Consider the following 24831-nt stretch of genomic DNA (forward strand, 5'->3'; position numbering starts at 1 on the left):
CATCAAGGTACTGTACTGAGGCCTTTAAATCACAGTGTTGAAAATGCAGCTTGTGATTGTGCTGAAATGATGGTGAATAATGTTTATTCCAGAACCAGTCCCAGCACACAGAGAGATGGATAAAGATGGAGTTTCAGAAACTTAAGCAGTTCCTAAAAGATGAAGAGGCAGCCAGGATCACTGCACTGAGGGAGGAAGAGAAGCGGAAGAGTCAGGTGATGAAGGAGAAGATTGATAAGATGACAGAAGAGATATCAACCCTTTCAGAACAAATCAGAGCCATAGAACAGGAGCTGGGGGCTGAAGACGTCTCATTCCTGCAGGTAAGTCGTGTCATAATCACACATAAAACATATTTATCAATTTACTCAAATGGGAATATATTACATTGATACAGTCAGTTTTTATAGTCTGAGTATTGGTTATAGTAATAAAAATCAACTCTTATTCACTTATTTCAGAGCTACAAAGATGTGGAGAAACGGTATGTAAACTCCAGCCTTTCTCTCTATTCAATATTTTAATCTCCTCTTCCTTTCTCTCTGCAGTTTAAATGTGAGGGGTAGTTTACAAGTACTGCAGCATTTCAGCAAAGATGAGTAAAATGGGACCAGATGGAAAAAATAAAAAATAGAATGTTACATTCATGCCTAAATGTGTTATGAGATGATGATTACATTTATATTATATTAATAATATAATTATTATATTAATAACAATGATTAACATCATAATAATAATTATAACATCATTATAATCATCATACGATAATAGGTAATCAATGATAGAATACAAATTGCCCCCCTCTTGTGAGTGTGTGTGTGTCCCTCAGTGGGGTCGGGCTGCTTCATATCTGGCAGCCAGTGGGGCTGTGTGGCAGAACGCTGGGAGGGATGGAGCCATTTTCTTATAGAATGAAGATCTGATGCTGCTGATAATCTTCTATGGTAATGAAGCCACTCCCACAGCACAAGTGACTCCTGAATATTATTTCAGAGCCCAGTGCACACTGGCGGATCCAGAGAAGGTCTCAGGAGCGCTGATTGATGTGGCCAAGCACCTGGGCAATCTGAAGTACAGAGTGTGGAAGAAGATGCTGGGGACTGTTCAATACAGTGAGTACTGGGGACAGGGAGCTCCACATTGTCACTGTACAGGGGGAATCTTCAGCATCCTTTCCATATTGGTCCTGTCTGTGTAAGAGCCCTGGAGTGATGAGACTGAGCACCAGTCCTTAATCTCATTGGATAATTCATTTGAGTGAAATCATATCTATCCACCCATTATCCATACCTGCTTATCCTGAGCAGGGTCGCCGGGCGTGCTGAAGCCTATCCCAGCGTGCATTGGGTGAGAGGCAGGAATACACCCTGGACAGGCCGCCAATCTATCACAGGGCACACACACCATTCACTCACACACTCATACCTATGGGCAATTTAGGGACTCCGATCGGCCTACCTGCATGGCTTTGAACTGTGGGAGGAAACCGGAGTACCCAGAGGCGACAATGCTACCCACTGCACCACCGTGCTGCCAAAATCTTATCAGTCTTTTTTAAAACCGCTGGTAGTCTAAAACCATTGGGCTGGAGTGTAAGTAAAATAAACAGTAAAGCTGCAAGAAATATGGCAAAGGAGTTAGGCTTAGATGTGCGGGGCTTACTGGCACTACAGACTAAGGGTGTTAGGCTCTCCCACCCCTCCACCTGCTTCGCAATGTTGAGCAGAGAAAATTCTCCCCTTAGAATAACCAGCATAATGAGGTATATCCATATAAGAAATAGAATTTATTTCTGCAGAAAGAGTCCGATACCTACACAGAACAAGATAAGCCAGAACTGAAGAAAACAGGGACGGTCCCTGCTTTTAATAGAAAAAAGTGTTCTAACAATAACATACATAATTCTGTGTCTAATTGGTATGCGGTTAATACATAATCGTAAAGTACGATTTAACAAAGTAAATGATTGGCTATGTCTAGTCATATAGCATGATTCCTGAATATGCACACGGTGACCACTTAGTCTTAAACAAGTCAGAAATAATAGTTTAGTCTTTAATCTATCAGTTACGTTCAGGGTCCTGGGCAGCATGGCATCATAGCTGGTTCCTCTCTGACAGGATGGCAGTGGGAGGATGAGGAGGAAAGCCAAGCTCACCTGTTTGGACTTCTGGAAATGCATAAACGACACAGAGAAAGAAGACACAGACACACACACACACACACAGACAAACGTACATGCAGTATTTCTAACTTATTCTTGTCCTTGGGAGGTTTGGTGCCTGGAGACGGAGGGGCCCTGCTGCAAGACCTGGGAATTTAGTGTTGCACAGACTTCTAGTTATGCTAGAGAGAACTCTCCTCCCTTCAGCAAACTGAATGGACAGACTGCCAATTATTAATTTAATTGTAGTTAAAGCTAAAGGAGGCTATTTTGAGGAAAGTTGTGTCTAAGATTATTTTTAAGTCAACTTTTTGAGTTATTGTTGGTAGAAATTGAAAAAAAAAACTACTTTGGTTTGTTATACATTAAATGTGCATATATTATTTGCTACCTAGTTTAAAAAAAAGTACAGGTGGCCTAATACTTTTGGCCTGTACAGTATTTTTGGGGCTATAATGATTCTGTATAATGGTTTTGTGAAACCCAGTTTATATTATTAGGAGCCCATTGTGTCTGATGGTTTCCCTTTGTGCAGATCAGTGCTGACGTCTCATTCTCTGTCCCTTCAGCTCCTGTGACTCTGGACCCAAACACAGCACATCCCTACCTCTCACTGTCTGAGGATCTGACCAGTGTGAGATGCAGTGGTGAGAGTCAGCAGGTTCCTGATAATCCAGAGAGATTTGATATGGGGCGGTGTGTGCTGGGCTCTGAGAGATTCAGCTCAGGGAGACACTGCTGGGATGTAGAAGTGGGGGGTGAGGACTGGGTGGTGGGTGTGGCTAAAGAGTCCATCAGCAGGAAAGGGCCTGTGGATCTGAGCCCAGCAGGAGGAGTGTGGGGTATAGAGCTGCTCGATGGGATATACGCAGCCCTGAGCTCCCCACCTACAGCCCTCACTATGTGGAGGGAACCCCAGAGGGTCAGAGTGCAGCTGGACTGGGACAGGGGGGAGGTGTCATTCTCTGACCCCAGTGACAACACTCCTCTCTACACTTTTAAACACTCCTTCACTGAGAGAGTGTTTCCATTCTTCTGGCCTGATTCTCTGCAGATCTGTCCACTGAAGGTGTCTGTGAGAGTGGAATAGTGCTGTGGAGCCTGCCGCTGTGCTCCATCAACTGATCTGATCCAGACATCAATCACACCTTTTCTGAACAGAACTTCAGCGATACCCCAAACCACGGCGTGTCTACTGTACTGATGCACTTATTAAAAATCAGGGTCAAACCAGGTTCAGCTTCCAAAACACTGCAACACGCGGGCTCTGGTTAGACTCAGGCTGAATAGAATGCGGGCTCATGGTGGGTCAGGCTGAAGTTTTTGGGCCCGTTTCAACCTCTAGTCTGAGAGTGAGGGAAATGTCTGTGGTCATACTCACTCTGTCCACAAGAGGGCGACTGAGGCTGTGCTGAGGCGTTGGGTGAAGCCCTGGCTCTACCAGGTCTGCATTCAATCGCTGCTTTTTTCCGTCCTTACCACCTTTCCTAGTATGGAAGACCAAACCGGTCAAAAACACAGTAATTTGATGTCTGGAATCACGCATTGTCAGAGTGTTGTCAACAGGCACATTCCAATCGCGTATCTTTACCTCCTTGAACAGCCAATTACAGTTTACTTATTAATTTGATTATATTGGCAAATGTTTCTCCCTATAATTGTAGATTCCTAAAAGCCATACCTTTGTTTTTGGTTTTTGAGAAAGAATTGTCATTGCATTTACAATCATTGACGCTTATAAAATAATTAAAGCAGAAAGATTAAAGTGTATATTAGTCCTCAATAAATTCACAATGACTAAATTAAGAAGAATAATCGTGTGAAAGATTATACGCATACAGTTCATTTTGTTGGTTGAACAGATAGGCATAGTATTGTCTCTGGACACCCTAGTACAGACCTTTGATTTTAAGAAAGAAATCTCAGTGGTGTTGATACAATATTGACATTCAAGATTAGCTAGTTTTAGCTGAACTAGAGAAAGTGTGTTTGTGAACGGGCGTGGGGGTGATTATTGCTTCTCATTTTTAAATAGTTAGTGAAGAACAAATGCTGATTGAATCCTGGCTATATCCTGTAATGAACAGTACTGTAACATTGGAAATGAGAATTGCTAAAATTTCTGTTAGCTTTGTTTCCTCTACAGCAACCAGCGGTGTTTCCTTGAATTTCCATATCTCCCTCCCAAGGGTGTCACACTAGCATGTGACCGTTTTGGTGCCAAAACTCGAGAGGAAGCAGTCTTGGTGTTAGCCAAATTAGCCTTTGGTTTAATTCTGGGGTGGGAGGGGTGTGGCATTCAGTACACCCCAGAAGCAGATTGGTCTCGGCTGCGCTGGCTGGTAGAGAGAGCACACGCACCTGGGTTGCGTTAGCTAATCAGCACAGGTGCTTAAAAGTGTGTTTCTCCCCACAGATTGGTGCTGAGACAGGGAGCACATACTGAGACAGAGTTTTTGAGTTTTGTTTTGTTTTGTTTTTGTCCTCAGAAAGGAATGGTTTTTCAGGAGCTGCCCTGCATTGGAATTTTCTGTTTCTGCTCTTCTCTGTGAGTAACAATAAAGTGTGCATAACCTCTGACTTTTGGTGCCTGTGTCTGTGTTTCTGTAGAGTAAGCGCTGCATGAGCAGTTCTCCAGTCACACTCCGAGCACTGTGCTGCGTTCCTAAATAAGAGGTCTGTCATTTACAGAAGTCCTGCAGACCCTTCGGTCTGCATGGCACACACATTCTGAACCTATGCTAAACCACAGCTCTCTCCATCATCTTGCTAACAGAGGATATTTATCACATAGTTTTTTTTCCCCTCCAAAGCTGAATTTTGACCTCACGCGGTGAACCGATTTTAAGAAGTGGCTACACGTATTGGAAAAAGTAAATCTTTTCTTAGGAATTTTTTTTTGGACTTGCTCTTTTAAAGACACAAAGTACTAGAGGCGTTCTCCCTCTGTCCAGCGCAGCAGCAAACGTTTCAGTCACACGCTGTAGAGGAGTTGACCAGAGGAGGATGGGTTCCCCCCCTTGAGCCTGGTTCCTTTCCAGGTTTCTTCCCATCTGCCACAGGGAGTTTTCCCTTGCCGCTGTTGCTTTAGGTTTGCTCCTGAGGGAGTTTACGCCTGGGTCTGTACTGTTTGCTACTGTAGCATACTGTAGTACTGAAGTGTATTGTGACAATTTTTCATGAAATTTGCTATATAAATACATTTTGATTGATTGAGCTGTTCTAAAGCCCAGCTCTCTCCATTAGCTAAATAAGTGATGATACTATCATACTACAATGAGTAATAGATTGTGGACTCAAACTCTTTGAGTCCACAATCCACAAAACTCTGTTTGTAGGAGAGGGTGTGTGCTTGAGATTAGCTGCGGAATGAGATTCCATTTGGATTAACATGCATGAGAGAGAACTGACTGAACCAGTAAGAACTGGGCTGGTGTAAAACTGTGGGCAGATCAGCCAATCAAACCTCAGTGGTGCAATGCTGCCCCCTGCAGGAAGTGCTGTCTGTGAAAATTGGGTGTGTCTAACAGGAAGAGCGAAGTAAAGTTTCTCACAGGTAAAGCTTTGTGTTACATCATGGACCTTTTAAAAAGATTCCAATGTATGTTTTCCAGAAATGAATGGATTTCAGAAAAAAATGTATTTGAGGGAAAAACAATGCGAGACAGAAGAAGAACAGAGATTTGAGAGGAGGTTAAAGAGGCTATTTTACCTGCCGTTTGAGTAACAGCAATGAGTGAAACTTAAGCTACTGGATTTAGCAGAAATCATTACTGAGCTCTGAACAGACTGAGACAGAATGGCGTCTGGATCTTCTCTCATGGAAGAGGAGCTCTCCTGTCCTGTGTGCACTGAAATCTTCAGGGATCCTGTTGTCCTGATTTGCAGTCACAGCTTCTGTAAGGCCTGTCTGCAGCAGTACTGGGAACAGAAGGGATCTCGGGAGTGCCCAGTTTGCAGGAGAAGATTTAAGCAAGAACCTCCTCGTAACCTGACACTGGGGAATGCCTGTGAGGCGTTCTTAAAGGAGAGAAGTCAGAGAGCTAAAGCAGGATCTGAAGTGCTCTGCAGTCTGCACAGTGAGAAACTCAAACTCTTCTGTTTGGATGATCAAATACCTGTCTGTGTTATCTGCCAAACTTCAAAAAAACATGAAAACCACAAAATGCGACCAGTTCAAGAGGCTGCGGAAGAGTGTAAGGTAATTGTCAGATCATATTTCACATTTTACCTCATTTTTAATAGCTTGTAAGAATTTTCAGTTTACACACAGTATCAAATTGTGTATGCTTTATCCTTTTGTAAATTCATTGGGATTAAAAACTATTGGGATCTAATAAAAGAACTGTATAAAGTGAACATAGTTCTCAGGCATGACTGCAGTTTGAGCTCCATACTATGTGTCACATGACTAACAGAGAAACACAAGTGGGCGGGGCAAAGCCTGCATCAGATGTCAATCAGTGGAGGAACTTTTTTTTCACTGGTAGGGCACTTATTCTTACATGGGTATAGATGGCAGTGTTGCACCTGAAGGTCTAAAATATCAATTATGGATGCCATGTACTATCTATTTCTAGAAGGCTGCTCTGTGTTAATCAATTACTGGAAATTTCTGTGTCTGTCTCAGAGCGTTTCTCTTGCTCCCTCCGAACGGCCTCACATGTCAGATGCTCTTTAGAGCTTGCATGTTTATGAAAGCCTTTGTTATATTCAGCAGCATGCTTCCAGCTGCAATGTCCCTTCATTTTAAAGGTTGAATCAGCATTTGCACACAATTTGAATTTCCCACAAGGGAAACATAAACTGCATCTGCTTTTACTGTGTATTCCAGTCAGTCACTCCTGTGCCACCAGTCACTTACAAAAGAGCATTTTCCCACTAAAAATGAGGCTTAGATACTTGTCCTCTTTCACCTGGTCAGGTTTTTCTCTACTAAAATCCACTGGTGGAGTTTGCAGTGGAGGGTCTGGTCCAAATGTAGTGCTGCTGGAACCTGATGTGCTACTGCTAGCTAGTGAAGCTGGAGGGGAGCTGATGTCATTAGCTGAATTAGCTGAATCGAGTAGCATAGCAAGACCAGCAGTGTCACTGACTTCATTTGAGGTTGTAGATCCAGACGCTGTAGCTTTGGCACGTATCGGTGGTTTTGAGTGTGAATGAGAAGATCCAGTAAATTCTGAACTCTGTCCTGTTCTGGATGGGGCAGGTAGAGCTTTGAGCTGTTTTATAACATCCATTTTGTAAAGTAGCTGCCAACGCTCAAATAACCCTTAAACTGACAAGGCCTGTAAAATCTGAGTAGGGGAGGGTTGCCAGATCGATTTAATGTATTTACATAGTTTGAATGCCTTTTATGTATTTTAACCATGAATTTCACACACGATTGATGATTAATTGTCAATTAATTATTTTTCATTGCCTTGAAAAAATTAATTTCTGGATTAATTCAATTTATACTTTTAATGCACTGTGGTTCCCTGGGTAATGATTTTGTTCTTTTTTTACACCCATGTAATGAGATGAATAACAATAAATAAACTTTACAATCTTTTCATTTAATTAAGTGACTGTAGTTAAAATGATAGTTACAGTCCTGGCACAGATTATGGACAGACTATATTTATAAACAGATTTTGACAATTAATGCAATATTTAGCAACAAGTTCACTTTTTGGCATAATAAATATTGTGTGTAATAAATGTAATATCAACATAGAACAAAAATGAAGAATTGATTACTGTTTGTGTAAAACAAATAATAATTACACCTTCCTTTATGTATGATTTAATGTCTGCATAATTGAGCATTATAATTTTTTTAGCCGGAAATTTTATAACCAGCTCAAACACATTTTGGTTTCCAGCATTTTTTTACATAAAATTATTACATTCATTTTACATTTACATTACAGGCATTTTATCCAGAGCAACGTTAACAAAGTCAGTCTGTACCTCAGGACAAGTGTGTTGAAAACTCAGATGAAGTAGTTCCAAGTGAAGGGAACAACTGCAGTAGTTTAACTTGGGCCCTGTAGGTTAATCTGTTGAACACAAACAAAAGCAGCAACAAAGCAGTGTATGCAAATAATACAAGCAATAATTTAACAAGTAGGCATGAGACATTCATGCAGGGAAATTGATCATTTTTGGCTTGTATACTTTCTGCTCTTGTGCTGTCTATGTAGGCAGTGAAGTTTACTGTCAGTCTGTGTTCTCAGTAAAGTATGGACTCAATTTTTTCCAGGAGAAACAAAGGACTGCACTGCAGGAGAAGCTAAAAGCCTTTAATGCAGTGAAACTAGACTGTGATCAAACAGCAGAGCACATCAAGGTACTGTACTGAGGCCTTTAAATCACTGTTTTGAAAATGCAGCGCTGGATTGTGCTGAAATGATGGTGAATAATGTTTATTCCAGAGCCAGGCCCAGCACACAGAGAGACAGATAAAGATGGAGTTTCAGAAACTTCAGCAGTTCCTAAAAGATGAAGAGGCAGCTAGGATCACTGCACTGAGGGAGGAAGAGGAGCAGAAGAGTCAGCTGATGAAGGAGAAGATTGAGAAGATGACAGAAGAGATATCATCCCTTTCAGAACAAATCAGAGCCATAGAACAGGAGCTGGGAGCTGAAGACGTCTCATTCCTGCAGGTAAGTCATGTGTCATAATCACACGTAAAACATGTTTATCAATATACACTCCTTGGCAAAAAAAATGGGCCAAGCCCAAAATGGCAAAATATTAAGCTTTTAATGGTCTTAACAACCACTCATTGGTCAGGAAATTAGCAAGAATTAAACAAATAGATAAAGTAACTTAGTATGGGATAGCTTTTCCCTTTGATTTCTTTAAATGTTTAAGCCTTGTGGGTAAACTTGCGGACAGCTTTTTACAGAAAGAAGAGTCAATGTTGTTTCATTCAATGTTGATGGCTTCAAACAGTTGATGAGTAGTTGAAAAATGTTTCCCGGCTAGTTTGTTTTCTGAGGTCTTGAATTCTGCTGTCAGGTTTTGTAAGCTTTTTTCCTGTCTTTGAGAACTGTAAATTTCAGCAGGTGGCCGTCCCTGCATGATGAGGCTTTGGGCCTTCCAGATTCATTCTTTCTGGCAACATTACCTGTTGTTTCAAAGTGTTGACCTATTCTCTTAATAGCTGATAGAGAAATAGGGATTACCTCTGCCTTTAAGGTCTTGTAAATTTCAGAATAGCTACAGTTGGCCTGACAAAAACCAGCTATGCGGTTTCTGACAGCAACCTCTGCATGATATTTTGCTTTTTCTGGAGCAGTTTATCTCGCTCCTTTACCGTGGGACTAACAACACTGCATACTGTAGATCTCTCTCTGCTCTATCAATCCTGGTTCCATTTAAGAGCTTGTTATCAGGCCCTTGATGGGCTGCATCAGGTGTGGCAGATAACCAAATAATGACTAATCTTTTAAGAAAAAAAACATCCCAGAAGATATTTTTGGAAAATTTTGTACACGCAGACATGTGTTAGTTTGAATTTTACATCAAACATTTTAATCATTATCATGATTTTACCTTTGCGTACAAGAAGACTATATAAGTGAATTTCCCTGTTTCTAGCTTTTCCCCAAACAGTTCACTGCAGCAAAAGTAAACGAGCAAATGGTGGCACAGGAGGTCTCAGGAGTGCATTTGTTTAATTCTTAATAATTTCCTGACCAATGATTTGTTGTTAAGACCATTAAAAGCTTAATATTTTGCCATTTTGGGCTTGGCCAATTATTTTGCCCAGGTGTGTACTCATATTGGAACATATTGCATTGATACAGTTTTAATAGTCTGCTTATTGATTATAGTGATAAACTCTTATTCACTTATTTCAGAGCTACAAAGACGTGGAGAAACGGTATGTAAACTCCTGCCTTATTCTCGATTCAATCTTTTAATCCTCTCTTCCTTCCTCTCTTCATTATAAATATGAGGGGTAGATCACTAGTACTGTAGCATTTCATGAATAATGAGTGAAATGGGACCAGATGGAAAAATTATAAAAAGAATATTACATTCATACCTAAATTAGTTATCTGATTTAATTATACAATGATTGTCTGTGTATCATGTTAATTATATAGATAAACATCATTATAATCATCATACAAATAATGGGTAAAAAATGCTTTTCCCCGCATGCTCCTGTGTGTGTCCCTCAGTGGGGTCGGGCTGCTTCATATCTGGCAGCCAGTGGGGCTGTGTGGCAGAACGCTGGGAGGGATGGAGCCATTTTCTTATAGAATAAAGATCTGATGTTGCTACTGATGATCTTCTATGGTAATGAAGCCAAGCCCACAGTACAAGTGAGTCCTGAATATTATTGCAGAGCCCAGTGCACACTGGCGGATCCAGAGAAGGTCTCAGGAGCGCTGATTGATGTGGCCAAGCACCTGGGCAATCTGAAGTACAGAGTGTGGGAGAAGATGCTGGGGACTGTTCAATACAGTGAGTACTGGGGGCAGGGATCTCCACATTATCACTGTACAGGGGGAATCTTCAGCATCCTTTCCACAAGCTGATAAAGCCAGTCAGAGTCATTTTGGTCCTGTTTGTGTAAGAGCCCTGGAGTGAAGAGACTGAGCACTAGTTCTTAATCTCACTGATTCTCATAATAAAATGCTGCTTTAAGAGTGATAATGTATTTTAGGCGAAGAACAGGCTTGGCACCCTCTTACAATGATTATGCAACATGGAAGTTATAAATATATTGTTAGCTTTTAGTTCTGGTGCTTCTCTCCCACATGTGTCTCAGACTATAATGGTAGTTTATGTCATTATGAGCCCATTGTTTTTGATGGTTTTCCTTTGTGCAGATCAGTGCTGACGTCTCATTCTCTGTCCCTTCAGCTCCTGTGACTCTGGACCCAAACACAGCACATCCCAAACTCTCACTGTCTGAGGATCTGACCAGTGTGAGACGCAGTGGTGAGAATCAGCAGGTTCCTGATAATCCAGAGAGATTTGATAAGTGGTGGTTTGTGCTGGGCTCTGAGGGATTCAGCTCAGGGAGACACTGCTGGGATGTAGATGTGGGGGGTGATGACTGGGTGGTGGGTGTGGCTAAAGAGTCCTTCAGCAGGAAAGGGGATATGGATCGGAGTCCAGCAGGAGGAGTGTGGGGTATAAGACAGCGCAGAGGGACATACACAGCCATGACATCCCCACCTACAGCCCTCACTGTGCGGAGGAAACTCCAGAGGGTCAGAGTGCAGCTGGACTGGGACAGGGGGGAGGTGTCATTCTCTGACCCCAGTACCAACACTCCTCTCTACACTTTTAAACACTCCTTCACAGAGAGAGTGTTTCCATTCTTCCGTCCTGTTTCTCTGCAGATCTGTCCACTGAAGGTGTCTGTAAGAGTGGAATAGTGCTGTGGTTTGTGGGCAAGGATCAGGTGACCAGACTACTTCTTTCACTTTGACAAGATTAATGAACATATTTGCAGATAATATCTTTTACAATATTTTATTGAATCAATTATGAAATATAGATCCATTTCTGCAGCAGTTCATGATGAATATAACTTTGAAATCTCATGATGTTGCAGTAAAAATCAGGTTAAAAGAACTGCATTCCATCACATCTGAGCAGGATTCATTAAAATATTTGCCGGTCAAACAGCATCAAATAAAAAATATTATTTTATTTGAAACGTTCTGTAGTGTTTCCATGAGAAGTGTCTAATTTCTTTTCACATAACTTCCCAATGTTATCACTGAGTAATAACTGTGCTATATGGTGGTAGTGTAAGTGTGTGGGTTTGTGTGTAATCAGTTGAGATGTAATAATAAATAATAAATCCACCAGTGGAATCACTCCAGAGTGCTGCTCTTTTCCTGACCCATCACCAGTGTGTCTCCCAGGTGTGTGATGAGGTAAGTCTCTCTCTCCAGTGCAGTATGAACACAGACAGAAACAAATTCTCCCCTCATACGCTGGGTTTGGGATCAGTTCAAACAGAATTCAGCAGATCAAGTGAGAGAAGTGGATAAGCCCAGTGCCCCCTGGATGGTGCTGTGAACTGAGAGTGAGGGAAATGTCTGTGGTCATACTCACTCTGTCCACAAGAGGGTGCTGAGGTGTTGGATGAAGTCCTGACTTTACCAGGTGTGTGCAGTGAGAGAGCACTAGGGCTCCTGTCTCACCTGCTACTCTCAGCAGTGTGGCGGTTTGTGGTTTTGTGTGATTTTGTGGGTTGCTTGTGGTTAGAGGATCAGTTATAGAACAATATAACGTTAGTGTGTAAGAGAGTATGAGTGTGTGTGTGTGTGTTTGTGTGAGAGAGAGAGAGAGAAAAAGAGAGAGAGCGTGAGAGTATGTGTGTTTATGTGTGTGTGTGTGTGTGTGTGTGTGTGTGTGTGTGTACTCTGTCCTTCAGACTGTGACAGGTTTGTGAAACCCATCGACTAGCAGAGGAGCTTCAGCTCACCACATTACCCTGAGTACAGAGGAGAGACTGAGTCTCAGAGCACTGCAGGGTGATCAGAGCTTTTCCCTGCTTACCTGCATCATGGACCAGCACTGCATGGTCACTCATATGGTTCATATCATAGAAAAGAAAGAGCAAAAATCCATCTTGTAACATAATTTGCTATTTATTATCATCATCATATAATGACAGTTCTTTGTATCAGTATATGAGAAGAAGCAAGAGGTCTGCACGGGCATGAAACTGAAGCCTGGACCCGGCCTGTACCCAGGACCTTGAGACCCAACCCGATCAAGCCCGACTGGTACCGTCAAATCAGAAACCCAAACCTGACCTGAAAACAAAATCGCTCATGAATGCAATTTTACAATGCTTTTCTTGGCTGCTGTGCGCTTGAGTTTTAGTAATAATTAGTATGCAGCAAAAGGCTTATATTTTATTTCCATATGGGTTCGTAAACAGTAGCTGCACAGCTTATCAAAGCAGGGCAGCCCATCAGCAGAGCAGTATGATAGGCTCATTAACCACTTGTCTTTCCCGTTATTAGTTATCAGGCACTGTGCACATCCAGGTTCCTGTCAGCTGGCTTGCCAGGCCCATTTGCTGAGCATATCTGACTGGTTCCTTAGCTGTCCGGTCGCTAACGCTACACTCGGTTAAAACGGCGAAATCGAAACTGTTTAAAGCGTGCGTCTATTTTTTTTGGATTTCAGAAATATAAATAAGTTCACCGCAAAGACTGCACTGTTACAAATTTAAATTTTTCTAGGCAATTATTAGCTAGCATGGAAGCCGGTGTGACGAGATAGAAATTTGGGTCCGAGTGGGGATTTACACCTGTACCTGTCATTAGGCTAAAGGTCCCATAGGCTAACACGCTACCCAGTGCCCTGTGAGCTACTAGTGAAATAGCCACTGGGGTGGCAAAGTTTTTTTATACGTGCACTTCTATATATGTCCATTTTGCTTTTGTATCTGATGTTTTTATTGGCTGGTGTAGGTAAATGTCCAGTGAGGAGACACATTCTTTGTGACTCTGTAGCATTTTTGATGATGTAATTGGCAGGAAAAAGAAGAAGGAAAAAGCACAAAATGCCCTAAGTTTGGGGCTTTATTGTGTGGATGTGTGAAAATATTTGTGAATTCTGCCTGTTGAAATGGGGTCAGAAGGTACAGAAATTATAGTTTTTAAGAGCTGAGAGTCTGTGGTCATTGCGGTTATTCCTGTAGGGAACCCTGAAAAGTTCCAAACTCTCGGTGCTGTATGGGGCATGCCGCCCTGCCAAGGCGTAACTTGGCGGATGGAATACCTGGCATCCCAGTGTGTCTTATAAAGTTTATTCTTTTCCCTCAAGCTCTCCTGTATAGCTTCCACTGCTTTTTAACTGACTTTTCCTCACCTTTGGAATGAATTTACATTGAGCCTCAATAATAACCCTTTTGAACCTGCCCTACATTTCATTCACAGTATTGCAATCGAGAAGTTGCACCCAGTCTATACTACTTAAATTTGCTCCCATCTTTTTAAAGCTGGCATGCCTAAAATGAAAAGTTCTAGACTCAGAGGAGGGCCTCTTACTTTGCCCAAATACATTAAAACAAACTGTGCAATGATCACTTGTCCCAGGTGGCTCCATTACCTCTACAGAGTCAGTACACAGCACAAAATCCAGAACTGATTTCCCTCTTGTAGGCTGACTGACATACTGTGCCAAAAGGGTCATTTACAACATTTAGACATTTTTCCTCATTCTTCCTTCTTTACATTATCCTTGTACTGTCTCCAATTCCCAGGTAATTTAGGAGTAACTGAAATCACCCGTAGATGTCTGAAGGTGTGTGTTGTGCAGATCCTTTGGTCTACATGACACAAACATTCTGAATCTATTCTGAACCACAGCTCAGTTAAAGACAAAAAGTTCAAGAGGCGTTCACCCTCTGTCCAGCACAGCAGCAAACGTTTCAGGCACATGCTTTCATCAGTGCTGTAATGACCTACTCTAAAGCACAGCTCTCTCCTTCAGCTTCATCAGCGCTGTAAGGACCTACTCTAAACCACAGCCCTCTCCTTTAGCTTCATCAGTGCTATAATGACCTACTCTAAAGCACAGCGCTCTCCTTTAGCTTCATCAGTGCTGTAATGACCTACTCTAAAGCACAGCTCTCTCCTTCAGCATCCTCAGTGCTGTAAGGACCTACTCTAAAGCACAGCTCTCTCCTTCAGCTTCATCAGCGCTGTAAGGACCTACTCTAAAGCACAGCTCTCTCCTTTAGCTTCATCAGTGCTGTAAGGACCTACTCTAAAGCACAGCCCTCTCCTTTAGCTTCATCAGTGAGGATATTATGAAGAGGAATGGACTGTGGAGTCAAACTCTGAATCTGAACTTGTATCGTCTTTCTAAGGGAGGGTGTGTGCTTGTGATTAGCTGGGGAATGAGATTCCATTTGGATTAACACATGAGAGAGAACTGACAGAACCTGAAGAACAGGGCTGGAGCAAAACTGCTGGCAGATCAGCCCACTCAGACCTAAGTGTTACAATACTGCCCCCTGCAGGATTTGCTGTCTGATAATCAGGTGTCTCTTAACAGGAAGAGAAAAGTACAGTTTCCCACAGGTGGGCGCTTTAGTCACATCAGGGACCTTTTAACATGATTTTACTCTGTATATTTCACAAATGAAAACATTTCTGAAAATGTCGATGGAGAATAAATTCTTGACTTTGAAGACGAAAAGATAGGAGACTAATATAAAGACAGTCTTTTGCTGCAATTTTGTGTAACAACGGGAAGTAAAAGTGAAACTAAACAGCTGATTTAACAGAAGCCATTACTGAGCTCAGAACAGGCTTGAACACTTGTGGACTTAGGACTTACTTTGTTTAAACAAAGTAAACAAACAAACGCAAATATTTTCCCTTGGCTCTCACGGGGTAAAAATAAATTAATTACTAAGACTTTTCAGGAAATTGTCGACTCGTCGTTTTCTTGGTCTTGGTCTCGCTTACGTTTTCACTTCTCATCACAGCCACGTACTGTGGAAAGAAGCGATCCGTAACGCAACCCGGTTGTATGTGCCTAATTAAGCAGTAGACGTGGACCTCAGATCGCCCCGATTTTCTCTCGCAGACCAAGACCTGCTACCGGGACAGAATGGCGTCCAGATCTTCAATTCTGGAAGAGGAGCTTTCCTGTCCTGTTTGCTCTGAAATCTTCGGGGATCCTGTTCTCCTGAGTTGCAGTCACAGCTTCTGTAAGGCCTGTCTGCAGCAGTACTGGGAACAGAAGGGATCTCAGGAGTGCCCAATTTGCAGGAGAAGATCTTCTAAGGATCAACCCTCCATTAGTATGTCTCTGAGGAATATCTGTGAGGCTTTCTTAAAGGAGAGAAGTCAGAGAGCTAAAGCAGGATCTGAAGTGCTCTGCAGTCTGCACAGTGAGAAACTCAAACTCTTCTGTTTGGATGATGATGAACCCATTTGTGTTGACTGTTTAACAGGAACACACAGAAATCACAATTTCTGTCCAAGAGATGAGGCTGCACTGAAATATAAGGTGTGTAAATAAATTATTCTCCAATTAACATAACTCACTGACAGCCTAAAATTTTAAGCAAGCTGAATATTGACTTAATACATAAATAACGGAATAGCAACAATTTCCCTCGGTTTCTCTCTGACCATTCTACAAATATAAGAACTTTATATATACAGGTTTGAACAATTGAATATAGTTTGTAACTATAGCAATGTGTGTAATTTCCTACGCTCACACCTGTTTACCTGGCATGTCTTGTCATAGAGGCAATGCACTGATATGTGTCTCAGTGAACACATTGTCTTTACGCAAGCTGTGACCTGAGTCTCCATTCTAGCTCCCCTCTGTCTGAGCAGGGACTCTTGTGCTGACTGTGTAGGCAGTGAAGTTTACTATCGGTCTGTGTCCTCAGTAAAGTGTGGTCATTTATTTCCAGGAGAAACTCAGGACTGCACTGGCTCCACTGCAGGAGAAGCTAAAAGCCTTTAATGCAGAGAAACTAGTCTGTGATCAAACAGCAGAGCACATCAAGGTACTGTACTGAGGCCTTTAAATCACAGTGTTGATAATGCAGCACTGGACTGTGCTGAAATGATGGTGAATAATGTTTATTCCAGAGCCAAGCCCAGCACATAGAGAGGCAGATAAAGATGGAGTTTGAGAAACTTCAGCAGGTCCTAAAAGATGAAGAGGCAGCCAGGATCACTGCACTGAGGGAGGAAGAGAAGCAGAAGAGTCAGATGATGAAGGAGAAGATTGAGAAGATGACAGAAGAGATATCATCCCTTTCAGAACAAATCAGAACCATAGAACAGAAGCTGGGAGCTGAAGACGTCTCATTCCTGCAGGTAAGTCGTGTGTCATATCAGGTACAGAAAAAAGAAACCGGCACACAGTTTAATGCTCCCAAAAGTGCATCAGACGAATCTGTCTTCATCAGGTGTAAAGAGTGCGGTGATCCATTATCCGCACACATGGATGAATCATCCAATAGGCTTCTCTGAAATATATCACTTTGAGTACACATCAGCCATTATACAGAAAAACGTTTAAAAATTACATTAAGGTGCAGTATATATAAGGATAAGACATGAGACCACAATCGGATCAATTGAATGTAGACCTGTTTTGAATCATCGCAGACATGGATCATATAATTAAAAATGCACAAGTAAGCAATGTAAAAAGTATATACTGTATAATATATACACAGAAAAACACAAAAAATATGTAATTCCAGTATACATAAAGAGAATACAATATAGTCCACTATGTGCCAATCAAAGTGGTCTATAAATTGCCCCAATATCAAATTCTTCATTTAAGCCACACTCGTAAGTCCGTAATGTGCACATCTGAGAGGTAAATTCTCCATATTACCACCCCTCGCTGGTCATGGTACCTTTTCTATATTCACATATTTTAATGTGGATATATTATTGACGCTTCTGGACATTTTGCAGCCCTAGTCCTGACGTTGTAGTGATGTTCGTTAATCGCTTTGAGTGCGCTGCTCGTCTGGCTCACGTAAGCTAGTCCCCATGGGCAGGAGGGAAGGTAGACTACTTGAGTGGTATTACAAGAATTGACTCTAGGCCGAGATCAACGTTTATTGTCATCAGTTTAAAACACACACGTTTTAAACGCTTGCAAGCATGAAGCATCAAACTTTCTGCGATGACAAAAACCACAATAGCAAATGGACACAGTACAGTAACAGACAAAATGGTAAAAAAGAAAGTAAAGTACAAAACTCAGTGCAGTTATCCAGCTAACTCAGTAATCCTGCTCTGTGATACAGGGTTTTACTCAGTGCAGTTATCCAGCTAACTCAGTAATCCTGCTCTGTGATACAGGGTTTTACTCCGTGCAGTTATCCAGCTAACTCAGTAATCCTGCTCTGTGATACAGGGTTTTACTCCGTGCAGTTATCCAGCTAACTCAGTAATCCTGCTCTGTGATACAGGGTTTTACTCAGTGCAGTTATCCTGCTAACTTAGTTATCCTGCTCTGTGATACAGGGTTTTACTCAGTGCAGTTATCCAGCTAACTCAGTAACCCTGCTCTGTGATACAGGGTTTTACTCAGTGCAGTTATCCAGCTAACTCAGTAATCCTGCTCTGTGATACAGGGTTTTACTCAGTGCAGTTATCCAGCTAACTCAGTAACCCTGCTCTGTGATACAGGGTTTTACTCAGCGCAGTTATCCAGCTAACTCAGTAACCCTGCTCTGTGATACAGGGTTTTACTCAGCGCAGTTATCCAGCTAACTCAGTAACCCTGCTCTGTGATACAGGGTTTTACTCAGCGCAGTTATCCAGCTAACTCAGTAACCCTGCTCTGTAATACAGGGTTTTACTCTGCGCAGTTATCCAGCTAACTCAGTAATCCTGCTTTGTGATACAGGGTTTTACTCAGTGCAGTTATCCTGCTAACTCAGTTATCCTGCTCTGTGATACAGGGTTTTACTCAGTGCAGTTATCCTGCTAACTCAGTTATCCTGCTCTGTGATACAGGGTTTTACTCACTGCAGTTATCCAGCTAATATATTAATCCTGTTCTGTGATACAGGGTTTTACTCACTGCAGTTATTCAGCTAATATAGTAATTCTGCTTCACGAAGTACCCCCCTGAGCTCGCTACATAAGTCATTGGATTGGTTGCTCTCTTAAAGACTACCAGTAGGATGGCTTTGAATATGGTAAATGGTAAATGGACTGCATTTATATAGCGCTTTTATCCAAAGCGCATTACAATTGATGCCTCTCATTCGCCAGAGCAGTTAGGGGTTAGGGGTTAGGTGTCTTGCTCAAGGACACTTCGACATGCCCAGGGCGGGGTTTGAACCGGCAACTCTTCGACTGCCAGACAATCGGTCTTACCTCCTGAGCTATGTCGCCCTAATATGGTTCTCAGTTGTGGGTCTGATTCCGTGACGTGCCGATGATCTCCCATGATGTTGACACATTCTGTGCCCTGAAGGTTAGATCTGTTCTCACTTGGTCTTTTTTCATTTTTGATTAGACTTGCTGTTTACCCAGCCTCAATAAAGATTATTGATTGCGCATATTATTGTCTGTATGCATAAAGTCGTTTAATATTCTCCAAAATAATGTTATTGTATTGATATAATTGTCTGAGTATTGGTTGTAGTAATAAAAATTCACTCTTCTTTTTCAATTATTCCAGAGGTACAAAGATTTGGAGAAACGGTATGTGAACTCCAGCCTTTTACACTATTTAGTCTTTTAATCTCGTCTTCGTTTCTCTCTGATCAATTTAAATGTGAGGTAGTTTACAAGTACTGTAGAATTGGAACAATGATGAGTCAAATCGGACAGAAAAATTCCAACTAGAATCTAAAATTCTGAACGACAAGCATTATCGTATAAAATTATACAGTGACAATGCTTATAGGGAACATAATGATAATGGCTAGTCAATTATATTTATGATATCCTCTGCAATGCTCCTGTGAGTGTGTGTCCCTCAGTGGGGTCGGGCTGCTTCATATCTGGCAGCCAGTGGGGCTGTGTGGCAGAACGCTGGGAGGGATGGAGCCATTTCCTTATAGAATTCTTATAGCATCTAATTTTGCTGCTGATAATCTTCTATGGTAATGAAGCCACGCCCACAGCACAAGTGACTCCTGAATATTATTGCAGAGCCCAGTGCACACTGGCGGATCCAGAGAAGGCCTCAGGAGTGTTGATTGATGTGGCCAAGCACCTGGGCAATCTGAAGTACAGAGTGTGGGAGAAGATGCTGGGGACTGTTCAATACAGTGAGTACTGGGGGCAGGGAGCTCCACATTGTCACTGTACAGGGGGAATCTTCAGCATCCTTTCTACAAGCTGATAAAGCCAGTCAGAGTCATATTGGTCCTGCCTGTGTAAGAGCCCTGGAGTGAAGAGACTGAGCACTAGTCCTTAATCTCACTGATGCTCATAATAAAATACTGATTTAAGAGTGATAACATATTATAGGGAAGGGACAGGCTTTGCACACTCGTACAATGATTATACAACATGGAACATTTACAAATGTTATTAGCTTTCAGTTCTAGTGCTGTTTTCTCACGTATCTGAGACTGTAAAGGTTGTTTTTGTTACCCAGTTTATATCATTATGAGCCCATTGTTTTTGACGGTTTTCCTTTGTGCAGATCTGTGTTGACGTCTCATTCTCTGTCCCTTCAGCTCCTGTGACTCTGGACCCAAACACAGCACATCCTGAGCTCTTACTCTCTGAGGATCTGACCAGTGTGAGACGCAGTGATGAGAGTCAGCAGGTTCCTGATAATCCAGAGAGATTTGATGGGTGGCCGTTTGTGCTGGGCTCTGAGAGATTCAGCTCAGGGAGACACTGCTGGGATGTAGAAGTGGGGGGTGAGGCCTGGGTGGTGGCTGTGGCTAAAGGGTCTATCAGCAAGAAAGGGGATACGGATTGGAGCCCAGCAGGAGGAGTGTGGGGTATAGCGCTGCTCAATGGGAAATACAAAGCCCTAACATCCCCAGTCCCTACAACCCTCACTGTGCAGAGGAAACTCCAGAAGGTCAGAGTGCAGCTGGACTGGGGCAGGGGGGAGGTGTCATTCTCTGACCCCAGTGACAACACTCCTCTCTACACTTTTAAACACTCCTTCACTGAGAGAGTCTTTCCATTCTTCTGGCCTGATTCTCTGCAGATCTGTCCACTGAAGGTGTCTGTAAGAATGGAATAATGCTGTGGGATTGTGGGTAAAATCAGGTGAAAAGAACTGAATTCCATCACCTCTGAGCAGGTTTCATTTAAATATTTGCCAGTCATACAGCATAAACAAAATATTATTTTATTTGAAACATTCTGTAGTTTTTCCATGAGAAATGTCTAATTTCTATGATATAACCTCACAATATTTTTACTGTGCTATACGGTGATAATGTAAGTATGGTGTAATCAGTTGAAGTGTAATAAATGCACCAGTGGAATCACTCCAGAGTGCTGCTCTTTTCCTGACCCGTCACCAGTGTGTCTCCCAGGTGTGTGATGAGGTAAGTCTCCTCCTCTAGGGCAGTATGAACACAGACAGAGGCAAACACGCCACTCATACGCTGGGTTTGGGTTCAGTTCAAACTCACATGACCTGATCTGATATACTGATTAGCTAACTACCCTGCAAGTGCTATGAACTCTGAGATTGAGTTTGCGATTTTCACCTGAGCCTGATAAAACTGGAACAGTACCCGAGGGTTTGGGTCGGTTTGGGTCCTAATTCTGCCTGTTTCTATTGGGTTGGGTGGGGTTTTGTTCTTTGTAGCTGGGCCTTTATATTTTGAGCACAGAGCGCTGTGTGAGCTGGATGGCAGTTGTAGGACAGCGAGTCTAAGCTGAGCTCTGTGAGTGACAGAATGGACGCCTCAGAGCCGGGGAGAAAGAAGTTATAGTCAGGGGAGAATGAAGTGAGGCAGCAGCCATCGAATGGAGAATCCCAGGTCTGGACAAACTTTTGGTTTTTGATCGAGCTGCAGATGAAAGCGTGGGGTTCGTAAAATGTGAATTCTGTGATGCCCTGCTTAAGTATGGGAGCCGTGAAACAGGAGCATCAGCGTTATGACAGTATAATGCACAAGCCTGCCGCTGTGCACCATCAACTGATCTGAACCAGACATCAATCACACCTTTTCTGAACAGAACTTCAGCGATACCCCAAACCACGGTGTCTACTGTGCTGATGCACTTATTAAAAGTCAGGGTCAAACCAGGTTCAGCTTCCAAAACACTGCAACACGCGGGCTCTGGTCAGACTCAGGCTGAATAGAATGTGGGCTCATGGAGGGTCAGGCTGAAGTTTTTGGGCCCGTTTCAAGCTCTAATCTGAGAGTGATGGAAATGACTGTGGTCATACTCACTCTGTCCACTAGAGGGCGACTGAAGCTGTGCTGAGGCGTTGTCACCGTATTTGTTATCGATGACATGAAGCCGGTCTCCCTCAGTTTTGGACAAGTGTGTTCAGGTGGTCAACTAACTGCTGTTTTCAGAATTTCTCTGGAAGCCACTGAGGAGGACTACAAACTATTAATCTGATAATTTACATGTCTCAATTGAATTAATGTTTACTTATTTAAAGATATTAGACATATTAATTTGATAAGTGATAGGCATGGCGTGAAATAAAAAATGAATTAAAAATTTCAAACATCAAACCAATATCAAAATATTAAAACATATCTGACACGACTGCCAGTGAAAATGGAAAAATAAGAATACAATTTCTTACTCCCTTCACAGCCACAATCAAATTTAGAAAACATGTTGCTCATTTTGCTTGTCAGAACACACTAAAAACACGGCATTTCCCCCTGCCAATACACATCCTTTCATCAGTACATCTTCTTATTCTTTGTGTATGTCATGCTTTCATGATGTATGTGCTTATTCCATTCTGTGTATTTGCATCATAGTTTGTGACTCAAACTCTGGATTTGTGTTTCAATAATGTTTGTAGGAGAGGGTGTGTGCTTGAGATTAGCTGGGGAATGAGATTCTATTTGGATTAACACACATGAGAGAGAACTGACAGAACCTGAAGAACAGGGCTGGTGTAAAACTGCTGGCAGATCAGCCAATCAAACCTCAGTGTTATAATGCTGCCCCCTCCAGGAAGTGCTGTTTGATAATCAGGTGTGTCTAACAGGAAGAGGGAAGTAAAGCTCCTCACAGGGTAAAGCTTTGTGTTACACAATGGACCTTTTAAAAAGATTCTAATGTATGTTTTCCAGAATTTAATGAATTTCAGAAAAAAAATGTATTGGAGGGAAAAACAATGTGAGACTGAGAAGAAGAACAGAGATTTGAGAGGAGGTTAAAGAGGCTTTTTTACCTGCCAGCAGAGAGTGAAACTGAAACTTAAGCTACTGGATTTAGCAGAAATCATTACTGAACTCAGAACAGTCTGAGACAGAATGGCGTCTGGATCTTCTCTCATGGAAGAGGAGCTCTCCTGTCCTGTGTGCTCTGAAATCTTCAGGGATCCTGTTGTCCTGATTTGCAGTCACAGCTTCTGTAAGGCCTGTCTGCAGCAGTACTGGGAACAGAAGGGATGTCGGGAGTGCCCAGTGTGTAGGAAAAGATTTAAGCAAGAACCTCCTCGTAACCTGTCCCTGGGGAATGCCTGTGAGGCGTTCTTAAAGGAGAGAAGTCAGAGAGCTAAAGCAGGATCTGAAGTGCTCTGCAGTCTGCACAGTGAGAAACTCAAACTCTTCTGTTTGGTGGATCAAATACCCGTCTGTGTTATCTGCCAAACTTCAAAAAAACATGAAAACCACAAAATGCGACCAGTTCAGGAGGCTGCGGAAGAGTATAAGGTAATTGTCAGATCATATTTCACATTTTACCTCATTTTTAATGGCTTGTAAGAATTTTCAGTTTACACATAGTATCAAATTGTAAAAAGTTTTATCCTTTTCTTTTGTCAATTCATTGGGATTAAAAATGATTGGGATTTAATGAAAGAACTGTATAAAGTGACCTTAGTTCTCAGGCAAGACTGCTGTTTGAGCTCCATACACTGTGTCACATGACTTACAGAGGGTGACAAGAGGGCGGGGCAAAGCCAGCGTCAGACGTCAATCAGTGGAGGAACCTTTTTTTTTTCCACTGGGAGGGCTCTGATTTTTGCATGGGTCTAGATGGCAGTGTTATATTTGAAGTTCTAAAATATCAGTTATGGATGCCATGAGCTATCTATTTCTAGAAGGCTGCTCTGTGTTAATCAATTTCTTTGCCTTTGTTATATTCAACAGCATGCTTCCAGCTGCAATGTCCCTTCATTTTAAAGGTTGAATCAGTATTTGCACACGATTTGAATTTCCCACAAGGGAAACGTAAACTGCATCTGCTTTTACTGTGTATTCCAGTCAGTCTCTCCTGTGCCACCAGTCACTTACAAAAGAGCATTTTCCCACTAAAAATGTGGCTTAGATACTTGTCCTCTTTCACCTGGTCAGGTTTTTCTCCTGCTAGCTAGTGAAGCTGGAGGGGAGCTGATGTCATCAGCTGAATTAGCTGGATCGAGTAGCATAGCAAGACCAGCAGTGTCACTGACTTCATTTGAGGTTGTAGATGCAGACGCTGTAGCTTTGGCACGTATCGGTGGTTCTGAGTGTGAATGAGTAGATCCAGGAAATTCTGAACTCTGTCCTGTTCTGGATGGGGCAGGTAGAGCTCTGAGATATTTTCTGACATCCATTTTGCAAAGTAAACGCTGCCAACACTCGAGTGAACCTTTAAACTGACATGGCATGTGAAATCTGAGTAGGGGAGGGGGTTGCCAGATCAGGATTTAATGTATTTTTAACTACTAGTTTTGAATGCACGTTTTTATGCATTTTTAACAGAATGATTTCATGCATATTTACAGGAATGATGATTAATTGTCCATTAAGTATTGTTCATTGCCTTTACTCTTTGCTATAATTTTCATTCATTACATTACAGGCATTTAGCAGACGCTCTTATCCAGAGCAACTTACACAACCTTTTTTTTTTTTTTTTTTTTAAACATAGCACTTTACATTGTATCCATTTATACAGCTGGATAGATACTGAAGCAATGCAGGTTAAGTACCTTGCTCAAGGGTACAACGGCAGTGTCCTTACCCGGGAATCGAACCTGCGACCTTTCGGTTACAAGCGCAG

At 42.1% G+C, this 24831-nt stretch overlaps 4 protein-coding genes across 4 annotated transcripts in view; all 4 read left to right on the top strand.

The window, feature by feature from the left end:
* Nucleotides 1–125: 125 nt before the first annotated feature.
* LOC135257920 (zinc-binding protein A33-like) lies at nt 126–3272 on the top strand. The gene is made up of 2 exons (XM_064341137.1): nt 126–323; nt 2694–3272. The coding sequence occupies exons 1-2, from the start codon at nt 126–128 to the stop codon at nt 3255–3257; spliced, it is 762 nt and encodes a 253-aa protein (XP_064197207.1). The 3' UTR covers nt 3258–3272.
* Nucleotides 3273–5530: 2258 nt separating this feature from the next.
* On the top strand, nt 5531–11997 carry LOC135258173 (E3 ubiquitin-protein ligase TRIM35-like). Its single transcript, XM_064341468.1, has 6 exons — nt 5531–6368; nt 8415–8501; nt 8587–8817; nt 10021–10043; nt 10515–10633; nt 11036–11997. The coding sequence occupies exons 1-6, from the start codon at nt 5967–5969 to the stop codon at nt 11554–11556; spliced, it is 1383 nt and encodes a 460-aa protein (XP_064197538.1). The 5' UTR covers nt 5531–5966; the 3' UTR covers nt 11557–11997.
* Nucleotides 11998–15194: 3197 nt separating this feature from the next.
* Nucleotides 15195–21267, top strand: LOC135258170 (E3 ubiquitin-protein ligase TRIM35-like). Its single transcript, XM_064341465.1, has 6 exons — nt 15195–16171; nt 16590–16685; nt 16771–17001; nt 19343–19365; nt 19819–19937; nt 20352–21267. Exons 1-6 carry the CDS (start codon nt 15770–15772, stop codon nt 20873–20875), a joined length of 1395 nt encoding a protein of 464 aa, XP_064197535.1. The 5' UTR covers nt 15195–15769; the 3' UTR covers nt 20876–21267.
* A 1576-nt stretch (nt 21268–22843) lies between these two features.
* The window catches only part of LOC135258161 (E3 ubiquitin-protein ligase TRIM35-like), a 24221-nt gene continuing 22233 nt past the window's right edge, over nt 22844–24831 (top strand). The window contains exon 1 of the mRNA XM_064341455.1: nt 22844–23498. Within this exon, the coding sequence (XP_064197525.1) occupies nt 23097–23498 (402 nt within the window). The 5' untranslated portion in view covers nt 22844–23096. The remainder of the gene's footprint in view (nt 23499–24831) is intronic.

The sequence above is a fragment of the Anguilla rostrata genome, chromosome 6 (genome assembly GCF_018555375.3).
Source record: "Anguilla rostrata isolate EN2019 chromosome 6, ASM1855537v3, whole genome shotgun sequence".
In the NCBI taxonomy this organism is placed as follows: domain Eukaryota; kingdom Metazoa; phylum Chordata; class Actinopteri; order Anguilliformes; family Anguillidae; genus Anguilla; species Anguilla rostrata.